Here is a 13641-nt window from a genome sequence, read left to right as displayed (position 1 = left end):
CTAGGCTCCGCACCACGAGTTGGAAGATCTTTTGGGTATATGCCCAGAAGAGGTATAGCTGGATCCTCCGGTAGTACTATGTCTAATTTTCTTGAAGCTTTCAAAAGTCCCTTGTTGTTGTTATTTTTTTGTTTTAGTTCTGTATATTTCATGTTTTAACTATAATATGATATGAGAAATTTCCCTACCTCTGATCCTGTACATTGGGTGTTCTTTGTGCCTCTTGTTCCACTGTAGACATCTTTTTTCTTTGTTTTAGTAAATATTCTTCTAACGTATAGAGGAGAAAGTGAGGAAAAGCCTCAAAGATATGGGCACAGGGGAAAAATTCCTAAACAGAACAGCAATGGCTTATGCTGTAAAATCGAGAATCGACAAATGGAACCTTATAAAATCGCAAAGCTTGTGTAAGGCAAAAGACACTGTCAATAAGACAAAAAGGCCACCAACAGATTGGGAAAGAATCTTTACCAATCCTAAGTCTGATAGGCGACTAATATCCATATATACAAAGAACGCAAGAAGCTAGACTCCAGAAAAATCAAATAACCCTATTAAAAAATGGGGTAGAGAGCTAAACAAAGAATTTTCAACTGAGGAATACCGAAGGGCTGAGAAGCACCTGAAAAAAAAAATGTTCAACATCCTTAATCATCGGGGAAATGCAAATCAAAACAACCCTGAGATTCCATCTCACACCAGTCAGAATGGCTAATATCAAATATTCAGGTGATGGCAGATGCTGGCGAGGATGTGGAGAAAGAGGAACACTCCTCCGTTGTTGGTGGGACTGCAAGCTTGTAAAACCACTCTGGAAATCAGTCTGGTGGTTCATCAGTAAATTGGACATAGTACTACTGGAGGATCCAGCAATTCCTCTCCTGGGCATATACCCAGAAGATGTTCCAACTTGTAATAAGAACACATGTTCCATGATGTTCATAGCAGTCTTATTTATAATAGCCAGAAACTGGAAAGAACCCAGATGTCCCTCAATAGAGGAATGGATACAGAAAATGTGGTACATTTACACAATGGAGTACTACTCAGCAATTAAAAACAATGAATTCATGAAATTCATAGGCAAATGGATGGATCTGGAAGATATCATCCTGAGTGAGGTAACCCAATCACAAAAGAACACATATGATATGCACTCACTGATAAGTGGATATTAGCCTAGAAACTTAGAATATCCAAGATACAAATGCTTTTGATTCAGTTTGGGCGAATAGAGTTACAATGAACTATAATATGTATAATACTGACTAGGAGACTCGCAATAGCAATTAGTAATTATTCAGCCTTTCATTTAACAATGTACTAAGACAGCTGCCTGTAATGTACCTTAATTAATCTTCCCAGGATCTATGTGATCATAAAAGTCATTTTCCATATGAAGGAAATATTTTAAAGATGTTCAGTAATTAGTTCAATAACGCACAGGTAGCCAGGTAAAAAGCCAGTGTTCAAACCTAGACCTTATCTAATTCAAAGGGTTTTGAGAGAAATGCTAAGCGATGCCATTTAGAACATTTTACTCAGTCCTTATACACAGAATCAGTCTGAGAATTACAAGAGGTTCACACTGGAGAGGAGAGATGGTAAGTTATTGCAATAGCTTAGCTGAGAGATGACAGAGCCTGAAGCGAGGACTATGCCATGGAACAGAGGTAAGTCATTTTGACACGGACTCTACAGATTTACTTAGCTTCTGTGCTACCAGTAAGGAAATGAGCCCAAAGTCTGACTCTTCTGCCACGCTTTATGATATGTCAGCACTTCCTTCCACATGAGGATGCTGACCACAACAACCAACTGTAAGCTGCTTCTTCTAACTTTGTCTTTCCAATTACCTTTACCACCTAAACAAGTATAATCTGTAAGCTTCCCCCAGGAGCTGAACATTCCAGACCATAAAGATTGTCCTTACTTATCTATTCTCTGAGTATATGAGTATTTTTAAAATATATTATTCCCTAGAACATCATTCATTAATATAATGCAATATGATCATACCTACCCCTTTCCTCATCAACTTTTTCTTCTCTCCACTTCATGTCTATTCTTTTCTGATAATTCTGTAAGTCTAATTACTGTTGTCTATATGTGCATAGGCAAGGAGCCATTTACTGGTGCCAGTGGTACACCCTAAAAATAGTCTCTCTCTTCTCTGAAGCTACCACTTGTCAATAGCTTCTCGTTAAAGGCTGCTCTCAACCTCCACCTGATAAGCATCTCCGAGGGAGGTAGTCAATGGATAGATACATAGGATAAGATACTGAGTAGTTAGCCCTATGCTGGACATCTTCCCCAAGGACTTTTCTCAATCTAGCCTCAGGGAATACTACAGAATTGGGGTTGGGAGCAGAAAGAATGCTGGGGATGGTGATTGAGAGGGGGGCTGTGGAATACTGGCTTCTAGACATGGAGATCACACTCATGATGGCTGTGGTTAGGGCTCAGTGCCCACACAGGAGCAATGCAGCAACCACTGAGGCCAAGATGAGGAGGTGCTCTGCAGACCCCACCCATTCACAGAGGCATTCTGGTCCTCTGAAGACACAGTCTGCAAACTCAGAATATATAGTATGAGTGCAAAGTCAAGCTAAACCTGTCACCACATGTTTCCCTGTGCAGGTTCTGGGGCACAAAAACAAACAAGGGACAAAAATGGTACATATGAGCAATGCTCAGATCAGTGGATTTAGAGACCAGAGCAGTAGACTGGATGTGAATTTCATGTCTAGTCGCTAGTTGTTCTGAACAGTAGTTTCTTGTCCTACTATTGGCAAAAATGAGACACACAAAAGGACTGTTTTGAAAAAATAGTTAACGAATATATATTTTAAGAAATCATTTATGATCCTTCTCTCAATTATCAGTTATTTCTTTCAGTTACTTATAACCAGGAAAAGCTGAATGAATTTTCTCCTGAAGCTGAAATAAAATAAAATAACATAGCACAAAGCAAACAATTGTATACCTTCTGAAGGGTGTCCATACAGCATAGTGGAAAACATTTGCCAAAAATAGTATTAAATTTCTTAAATTAAAAATTAAACTCAAATAAAACAGAAACATTTTACCTATTGTAGCTATAAAAACAAGCATACCAGCTTCTAAAAAGTGTGTGCCCCCCAAATGTTCTTGAATGAATGCTTTATATTATACAAGTTATTAAGAAAAATTCCTAATGAACAATAATTATAGCCATCTGGCTGAAAAGCATAAAGCTGAAGAGAGTCTGCATGGTCACTTGATTAAGGGTGGTTACCCATTCAGAAGAAAGTAGCTGGTTCCATGAGAACTGACTGGCACATGTTACTACACAGACTTCATGAAAAAACGCTGTGAACGAAGGAGCGGCGGCCAGGGCAGCATTTTCTATTCCTAGATTTACTGCTGCAGAAATGCAGATTTATTTTTTATGCTAAATTCAAACAAGCTTTTGAAAAATAATGATAATGGACACTATACAAGGTGACCCTATCCAATCTAAAATTTTCCAAACCCAAACTGCTGTAAAATATGAGCCTTTTGAACACTGAGATAATGCTCTGAGAGAGCTGGGTTTTACAGGGTCTTAGGGATTTTGTTTGTTTGTCTTTCTTTTTTCTTTTTCTTTTCTCTCTTTTCTTTTCTTTTTTCTTTTCTTTTCTTTTCTCTTCTTTCTTTTCTCTCCTTTCCTTTTCTTTTTTCCTTTCCTTTTCTCTTCTTTACTTTCTTCCATTCTCTCTCTCTCTCTCTCTCTCTCTCTCTCTCTCTCTCTCTCTCTCTCTCTCTCTCTCTCTCTCTCTCTCTTGCTACCTTTTCATGTACTGAAGGCTGGCCTTGAACTCAACTATGTATCAGAGGATACTTCTGAATGTCTGATCCTCCTGGCGCCATCTCTCATGTAAGAGTGTTGGAACTAGAGGTATGAGCGACCACTCTTCCACTCTTGCCTTACATGGTTCTGGGGATTGGATGAACTTAGAGCTTCATGCCCAACCTTGCTACTTCCATTTTGTAGACAAGGAGAGATGGACGAGTAGAGGTATGGCTTGTATCCATGCAGTGCCTATAGCCGTGACATTAGAGATCAGTACTAAGAGGAATAGTTGACGTCACATAATGTGCCACTTTTTTAATGATGCAGAAAATTCTGGATAATGAAACAAATTCATTTCTCACGCACCAAGTGAAATACTGTAAGGTTGTATAAATACAACCTACAGAAGTACTCATAGCTTAGAGGCAAACCAAAACACTCAAACATAAAGAACTTTGAAGAGCTCTGTAAACTGCAGGGCAAAGACAAGAAAAAGTGATTTAAAACTCCTGGCTGCCCAGGAGGGAAATCAGGCCTCCCACTAGAAACCTCTTCTTGGGAGTAGTGAGATCACGGACCTTGGACTAGAATGTACCAGCCACTTTGCTAGGCCAGCATAATTCCCACCGCACTCTAGATCATATTCTTATGCTCACAAATAGTTGCAGCTACCACTCCCTCCCCAAAGAAGCTTTTCTGGGCAGTAAATGGAGACTGGTGTAGTGAGCTACAACTAGACACGATATAGCGATTAACCAACTGTGGGGAGCCAGACCTAATGTATACATCCACAGCATGGTTCCTGTATCTATGGCTTGGACATCTACAGGATGATTCTGTATCTATGACTCAGGGATCATAAGGAAGAGAAGGTAGAGAATTGTGGGGTTAGAATATGGAGAAGTCTATTGTAAAACCATCTCCCCTAGAAATGGCTGTATAAACAAGACCATAACACCTGGCATTATCCATACATAAGGAACTACAGGCAGTCTTTGACTGTTGAGAGAGGGAGAATTAGCTTCTCCGAGAGATGAGAACCCTCAATGGTTATTCATCAGAGTAGCTAGCCTTGAAACCATATACCTGGATAGCAAAAGATGACTCAGCCTGCTGTATTCATATATTTGTGCATATAGATATATACATTGTATGTGCGTGTGTCCACGTGTGCACATAGCAACAATTATAGAAGATGAGGAAGCTATCAATTTGAGGCAGGGCATATAGGAAGTTGCAAGATGACCTGGGAGAGTCTAGAGAGAGGAGAGTGAAAGGGGCCCGTGACATATTAGAATGCATAAGAAATAAAAATGAAAAAAAGGACAAAATCCTGAAGCTGAAGAGTATTAGACCCCTCTAGTATTTGTACATGCAAGGTTTTCAGTTAAGTTCTCATGTTACATACAAACGGGAGAAAGGAATAAGTAATCGATGTTTGAATTGAAATGTACTTTATTACTCAGTTCTACTTTTCTCAGTATCTCCTCCAAAATTAGAACAACTGTTCACTAAATAAAATGATGCGAAATTTAAATAAATAAGAGCATCCTATTGTCTTAAAGAAAGTACCTCAGCTCATCATTCGTTCTGTGCAGCGTAAGCAGCCCGGTCTGTTCACCATTCATAACTTCTTTGTTTTCCACGTTCTGGGCAGAATCCTGGAATGAAGAAAAGTCACAGGTTGTGGGTGCTGTCACACAGAATGGAAGCTTTGAACGAAACGTTTCAAGGAAGGGAGGAAACAGCATCGCTCTGGACACAGCCCGTTGGCTCCCATTCCTTCTGAGACAGGAAATAGCTGTTAATGTCCTCAGTTCTCCAGGTGCCCTCCTCTCCTCTTTGGTTTCTGAAATGCTCAAAGGGGCCGTTTGCACAGGGTGATATGTTAACCGTTGGGGATACATTGCTTAACTTGCTGCTACTCAGCCTTAGGTTGGGGTATCATGTTTTAAACCCGTTTTTGGGAAAAAAATTCTAAAAGAAGTCTCCAGTGCTAAGTAATGAGAAAGGAGTTTTAATTATTTCTACATGCTGGTACTTCCACAGCACACTGAAATGAAAAAAAAAAAGACAAACAAACAAACAAAATGAAAGAAAAATGAAAAATACAAATTTTTGCTGCCTGGCTGTCCTGGAACTCGCTCCATAGACCAGACTGATCTCAAAACTAGAGTAGTTCCACCCCTCCTCCTGAATTTGAAAAATAAAGATCGCCAGAGTAGAGGTGTCCACTCATGGGGCGCTCTCACTGCCTGAGCTGGTAAGGGAGCCATCTTTGCTCTGGTGTGCACAGGCCCCAGTCTTTGCCAGGGAGCGGGCTGACTGCAGAAGGGACACAGCTTCTGGGACAGACCCCATTTCTGGCTCCAGACATCCAGGCACCATACCCACCAGAGGAGAGATGTCCACCTGGGAGGGCTCTCACTGTCTGAGCTCCTAAGGGAGCCATCTTTGCTCTGGTTCGCCTAGGCTCCAGTCACACTGGTGAGAGTGTGAACTACAGAAGCTACACAGCTTTGGGATAGGCAGAAGCAATCTAGCTTCTGGGACAGACCCTGTTTCTCCAGACATCTGGGCACCTTCCCCACCAGAGGAAAGGTGGCCACCCGGGAGGGCTCTGTCTGCCAGAGCAGGTAAGAAAGACATATCGTGTCCAGGGTCCCTCAGAGTATAGCCTGTGCAGGTGAGTGTGCAAACTGCAGAGGTGACACATCTTCTGGGACAGGTCCCATTTTGGGCCTACATCTTCAGCAAGGAAGCAGATCTGAACGCCAGGCCTCTATGCACCTTCCCTGATAGAGGAGAGCTTGCCTGCAGAGAGTACTCTGACCACTGAGACTCAGGAGAAAACTGGACTCCCAGAATTGCTGACAGAGAGTAACCAAATCACAGGAGGAACAAGCTCCAACCAGAGACAACTATAACAACTAACTCCAGAGATCACCAGATGGCGAAAGGCAAACGTAGTAATCTTACTAACAGAAATCAAGACCACTCACCATCATCAGAACCCAGCACTCCCACCTAGCCAGTCCTGGATACCCCAACACACCCGAAAAGCAAGACTCTGATTTAAAAGCATACCTCATGATGCTAGTAGAGGACTTTAAGAATGGCATTAATAACTCACTTAAAGAAATACAGGAGAACGCTGCTAAAGAGGTACAAGTCCTTAAAGAAATACAGGAGAACACAATCAAACAGGTGATGGAATTGAACAAAACCATCCAAGACCTAAAAATGGAAGTAGAAGCAATAAAGAAAACCCAAAGTGAAACAACTCTGGAGATAGAAAACCTAGGGAAGAAATCAGGAACCATAGATTTGAGCATCAGCAACAGAATACAAGAGATGGAAGAGAGAATCTCAGGTACAGACGATTCCATAGAGTACATGGGCACAATAATCAAAGAAAATGCAAAATGCAAAAAGATCCTAACTCAAAACATCCAGGATATCCAGGACACAATGAGAAAACCAAACCTACAGATAATAGGAGTAGATGAGAATGAAGATTTTCAACTTAAAGGGCCAGCAAATATCTTCAACAAAATTATAGAAGAAAACTTCCCGAAACTAAAGAAAGAGATGCCCATACAAGAAGCCTACAGAACTCCAAATAGACTGGACCAGAAAAGAAATTCCTCCCTACACATAATAATCATAACAACAAATGCACTAAATAAAGATAGAATATTAAAAGCAGCAAGGGAAAAGGGTCAAGTAACATATAAAGGCAGGCCTATTAGAATTATACCAGACTTCTCACCAGAGACTATGAAAGCCAGAAGATCCTGGACAGATGTTATGCAGACCCTAAGAGAACACAAATGCCAGCCCAGGCTACTATACCCAGCAAAACTCTCAATTTTCATAGATGGAGAAATCAAAGTATTCCATGATAAAACCAAATTCACACAATATTTATCCATGAACCTAGCCCTTCAAAGGATAAAGGGAAAACATCAACGCAAGAACGGAAACTATATCCTATATAGAAAAAGCAAGAAAGTAATCCTTCAACAAACCTAAAAGAAGACAGCTGTAAGAACAGAATCCCAACTCTAACAACAAAAATAACAGGAAGCAATTACTTTTCTTTAATTTCTCTTAACATAAATGGTCTCAATTCCCCAATAAAAAGACATAGACTAATATACTGGCTACACAAACAGGACCCAACATTTTGCTGCTTACAGGAAACCCACCTCAGGGAGAAAGACAGACACTACCTCAGAGCAGCAATGGCTTGTGCTGTAAGATCAAGAATTGACAAATGGGACCTCATAAAATTGCAAAGCTTCTGTAAGGCAAAAGACACTGTCAACAAGACAAAAAGGCAACCAACAAATTGGGAAAGGATTTTCATTAATCCTAAATTTGATAGAGGACTAATATCCAATATATACAAAGAGCTCAAGAAGCTGAACTCCAAAAATTCAAATAACCCCATTTAAAAATGGGGTACAGAGCTAAACAAAGAATTCTCAACTGAGGAATACCGAATGGCTCAGAAACACCTGAAAAAATGTTCAACATCCTTAATCATCAGGGAAATGCAAATCAAAACAACCCTGAGATTCCATCTCACACTAGTCAGAATGGCTAAGATCAAATATTCAGGTGACAGCAGATGCTGGCGAGGATGTGGAGAAAGAGGAACACTCCTCCATTGCTGGTGGGATTGCAAGCTTGTACAACCACTCTGGAAATCAGTCTGGCGGTTCCTCAGAAAATTTGACATAGCGCTACTGGAAGATCTAGCAATACATCTTCTGGGCATATACCCAGAAGGTCTTCCAACTGGTAATAAGGACACATGCTCCACTATGTTCATAGCAGCCTTATTTATAATAGCCAGAAGCTGGAAAGAACCCAGATGTCCCCCAATAGAAGAATGGATACAGAAAATGTGGTACATTTACACAATGGAGTAATATTCAGCTATTAAAAACAATGAATTTATGGAATTCTTGGCCAAATGGATATATCTGGAGGATATCATCCTTAGTGAGGTAACCCAATCACAAAAGAATCATGAGATATGCACTCATTGACAAGTAGATATTAGTCCAGGAACTTAGAATACCCAAGACAATTTGCAAAACACAAGAAAACCAAAAATAAGGAAGACCAATGTGTAGATACGTCATTCCTCCTTAGAATACGGAACAAAATACCCATAAAAGGAGTAACAGACACAAAGTTTGCAGCTAAGATGAAAGGATGGACTATCCATAGACTACCATACCCGGGGATCCATCCCATCATCAGCCACCAAACCCAGACACTATTGCACATGCCAGAAAGATCTTGCTGAAGGGACCTCTGATATAGTGGCCTCTTCTGCTGCTATGCCAGTACCTGACAAAGACAGAAGTGGATGCTCACAGGCAGCTATTAGATGGAACACAGTGCCACCAATGGAGGAACTAGAGAAAGTACCCAAGGAGCTGAAGGGGTCTGCAACCCTATAGATGCAACAACAGTATGAAGTAACCAGTACCCCTAGAGCTCATGTCTCTAGCTGCATATGTAGACGAAGATGGCATACTCAGCCATCATTGGGAAGAGAAGCCCCTTGGTCTGGTCTTGCAAACTTTATATGCCCCATAGAGGGGAATGCCAGGGCCAAGAAGTGGGAGTGAGTGGGCAGGGGAGCAGGACGGGGGGGAGGGTGTAGGGGACATTCGGGATAGCATTTGAAATGTAAATGAAGAAAATATCTAATAAAATAATTTAAAAAAATAAAATTAAAGGCATTCATCGCCACCCACCATGCCCAGATCTCCTGGTATACTTTTAGTATTTATTTATTAAATTTATTCATTTTAATGTTTTTGTGTGTGAGTGTTTTGCTTCTGTGTCTGTATCTTTTGCTTATAGATGTCAAAAGAAGGCATTGGCTCCCCTGGAACTGGAGGTAGAGTGACTGTGACCCACCAACTGGGTGCTGGTAATCAAACCTATGTCCTCTAAGAGCAAAAAGTGCTTTTAACCTCTAAGCCATTTCTCTCACCCCTAAACTGACTTTTAAAAATCTGTTTCATTTTAAATGGATAGTAACGCTTCTAGCTAGTGCACTTTTTTTGTAAGAGATATTTTCCTTAATTCAATTTTCTGGTCTCCACATGGACAAATAAAAGGAAGGACAATTATAAGGTTAAGAATCTTGGCTAGGAGTGGTGGCGCATGCCTTTAATCCCAACACTCAGGAGGCAGAGGCAGGCAGATTTCTGAGTTCAAGTCCAGCCTGGTCTACAAAGTGAGTTCTAGGACAGCCAGGGTTATACAGAGAAACCCTGTCTGGAAAAACCAAAAAAAAAAAAAAATCTTTAGTAGTTGAGCATAGAGCAACTGTTAAAAGATCTCTGAAAGTTTTAATGTTCATATTATCCTTAGGAAATGTTAAAAGAAGTAAGATCATACAGAACTAACAAGGCAAGATTGAGAAAGTTTAAAAAAATGCCTAGAGAGAAAGATTTAACAGAATTCTTGAACCTGTGATGGGCATGCATGTCAACATATTTTACAAGCACATTTATGCCCAAGTCATTGACTTTTTATCTCCTTATAAGACAGTGAGCCTTGTGTGTGTTTCCCAGAGACAGTCAGAGCCTCCTGTATTTTTTAAAAATACTGCAAAATGTTATGGATTAAAATTAAATATTGCATGATTTCTTCTGTTTCTGAGATGTGGGGTTGGAGATCAGATGTCTGCAGGACTGATACTATAATCATGTAGCCAAGGTTCCCATCCTCTGATGCTGCAGCCTGACTGGAGCATCTGCAGATATGAAGGACCACATCATTCATTACTAGTCTGACTTTCCAATTCTGCTCATTTGGCTATGACTGTCTCATGCCAGCCATATACAATGCTGCCCACCTTACATTTGCATTAAGTTTTGAAATCATGATGTGAGGTTCTTCCAAAATTATTTTCTTTTTCCATATGGGCTCAATATTCTGAGCCTCTTATCTGCCTACAACAATTTCAGATCCAGCATGTCTGGCAACTTCCATCTACATTGAGTATTTGATAGAGAACACACTTGATCTATACATCATAATGCCAACAAAAAGGAGTATTTAGTATAAGGGTTTAGCTCTATATTGTTGGATCTCTCTCTTCCATGCAGAAGTTTGTTATTGATCCCTAACCACGGCAGGAAAAGAATAAGCTTCCTGGCTCTAACTACCTTACTAGAGGTTAAGGAGTTTTCCACCTAGTTTCAGTTAATGACAAGTAAAGGTTTTACTTATGCCAACACTATAGTTGGTATGCTATATGTATGGAAATGTCAATTACAATTTGAAATTAATACAGAGCCAGTTGGAGTGTGATAGTCTGATCAAGGGAAATTCAGAGCTGGCTACATTTTGAGCATAATCATGTCAACAACTATACACTTAAAGAGAACACACATCGTGCTGGAGACACGTGTGGCAGTTTTAAGGGCCTGCTGCTTTTGTAGAGGACCCAAGGTAAACTCCCAGCACTAGTGTCTAAAGTCTCACCTCTGCCTGTACGTTGATCTCCTGGGATCTGATACTCTCTTCTAGAATTATGTATACTTGTATTCATGCACACACATTCCCACATCCATACTCACAAATCATTAGACATAAAAGAAATCCCAACAAAACACATATCTAAAGCTTACAAGATAATATTCACATCCAAGTGAAAACATGCAGTGTTTGTCTTTCTGGCTTTGGGTTACTTCTTCCAGGATGATTCTTATTTAGCATCATCCATTTAACCTGTAATTTTTACTTCTCTTAACACCTGAATGATATTCCTGGATATGAATGTACCACATTTTCGCTATCTATTTATCAGCTTATATGCATCTAGGGTGGTTCTAATCTCTGGCTATTATGAATAGAACAATGAGTATGGATGAACAAGTATCTTTAAAGTATCGTGTGATGTCCTTCTGGTACATGTTCGAGGGTTAATTATATATATATCAGGATCTTTGTGGTAGATTGTTTTTAGATTTTTTTTTGAGGAACTCCCCTACCGAATCTCATAATGGCTGTACCAGTTCACACTCCCAGTAATAATGAATAAATGCCCCCTCCCCGCATATTTTCCCCATCATGAGCTGTCACTTATCTTATTAATCATGGCTATTGTGACTGGGTAAGATAAAATCTCCAAACGTTTTCAATCTTGCATTTTCCTGACAGCTAAGGTTGTTGAGCGACTTTTAAGTGTTTCTCAAACATTTGTGTTTCAATGAGAATTCTCTTCTTAGTTGGAGACACTTAAGTTGGGTTATTTGTTTTTATGATTTTCAGGTTTTTCTACTTTTTTGTATGTTACAGATACTATTCATATATCTGATATATAATAGGTACAGGTTTTTTCCCCATTCTGTAAGCTACCTCTTTGCTCAAATGATGGTGTTATTTGCAAGAAATAAATGCACATCCACAGGCTTACGTCTTAGACGTAGTCCCACTGTCTGAAAAGTAGCATCAAAAACCCTTTGCCTCGGTACAACTATCATAAAGAGGAAGAAACTACAGTACATCATCTCAGCTAACAGGCAGTGTTTGTCACTTGCCAAAATCACTTCTGTATATTGCAATAACAAACCCCTTTAGTAGTCTCTGGGGATGAGGCAGGAAGGCAGATGCTGGAGGCAGTCCATGAAGACATAAAGCCAACTCCAAATTGACTCTGGCATCACAGTGCCTCAGAACTTAGGGCAAAGACAGTTGTCTCTTATTGGTTATACAAAACCATTTTACCCTCAAACTTCAAAATTATTGGCACAAATGATTAAGGCACACTTCAGCTTTTCCTTCAGTACATTACACGATGAAATGAAGAGTCACGAACTCACACCTATCTAAAATTGAAAATGAGAATTTTCCCCCTATAGCTTACTTAAATAACTTGGAGAAAAATCTGTAAAATCTTGACTTTTAAATTTGGGAGGAGAGAGACAAAAATAACTCTTGATTGTGGAGAACTAAAGGCTCAGCATAATGCTTGCTAAACAGCCTCCTTAGGTCTTAACTATAGTGGAGAAATATTAATTATGTGATTTAAAAATCCTGAAACTTGCCTCTAGAAAAAGAAGGAGAATGCTTTGGAGGGTGTATATTTAATTTTTAAAATAAAATCACTGCAACTTCTATTTTTACTGCTATATTAAAGCTGGGGTGAAGATGAGCTGCGGGGGAGGTAAAGTGGGGTGCTACTGTGAAGCCTGCCTGCTTTTCCCCACATTACAATCCTTTCCTTCCCAGTGACCATGCCTGGCTACTCTTAAGTGTCCTTTATCCTTCTATGCCACTATGGCACCATGTATGTGGCCCTCACAAAAAGACAAGCTTAATTACTCCATTTTAAAAGAGTGAACATTTTTAGCCACACTTTCAGGATCGTGGGAGCATTAATGACAGCCAGAATGTGTCGGATTTAAACAGCACTGCACTATTTTTAGCTTTAAAAATCAACACTTACACAAATATTCCCAAACCAATTAGCAGCAGCTGGAAAGGAAAGGTGTTTACATTTTGTTACCACTGGTGCTAACTACAGCGAGTGCTCACAGGCTGCCAGAGAGGGGCCGGGCACCTGGAGGCAACCTTCTCTTCAGGGGTCATCACAGTGTCAGGCACCAGGCTATTGCTCTGTGGTTCACAGTTTGTACATGTCGCTGATTCCATGCAGGAGAGAGTACATTATTCACTATGGAGCGCCACTACAACAGGCCATCTCACTCTTGGTGAGGAAACAACAACAACAACAACAAAACTCAGAATAAAGGATACCTAAATTCTCACTGTGGCTGTAACTG

General features: G+C 40.1%; 1 protein-coding gene across 1 annotated transcript in view; it reads right to left on the bottom strand.

Moving 5' to 3' along the window:
* Pard3b (par-3 family cell polarity regulator beta) overlaps positions 1 to 13641 on the bottom strand; it is a 976275-nt gene that overhangs the window by 479690 nt on the left and 482944 nt on the right. Inside the window, exon 5 of the mRNA XM_021197960.2 lies at positions 5387 to 5475. Within this exon, the coding sequence (XP_021053619.1) occupies positions 5387 to 5475 (89 nt within the window). The remainder of the gene's footprint in view (positions 1 to 5386; positions 5476 to 13641) is intronic.

This window comes from Mus pahari, chromosome 5 (genome assembly GCF_900095145.1).
Source record: "Mus pahari chromosome 5, PAHARI_EIJ_v1.1, whole genome shotgun sequence".
NCBI classification, from domain to species: Eukaryota; Metazoa; Chordata; class Mammalia; order Rodentia; family Muridae; genus Mus; species Mus pahari.
Note: the sequence above shows the minus strand (reverse complement) of the source record. Positions and strands in the feature narration are given on the sequence as shown.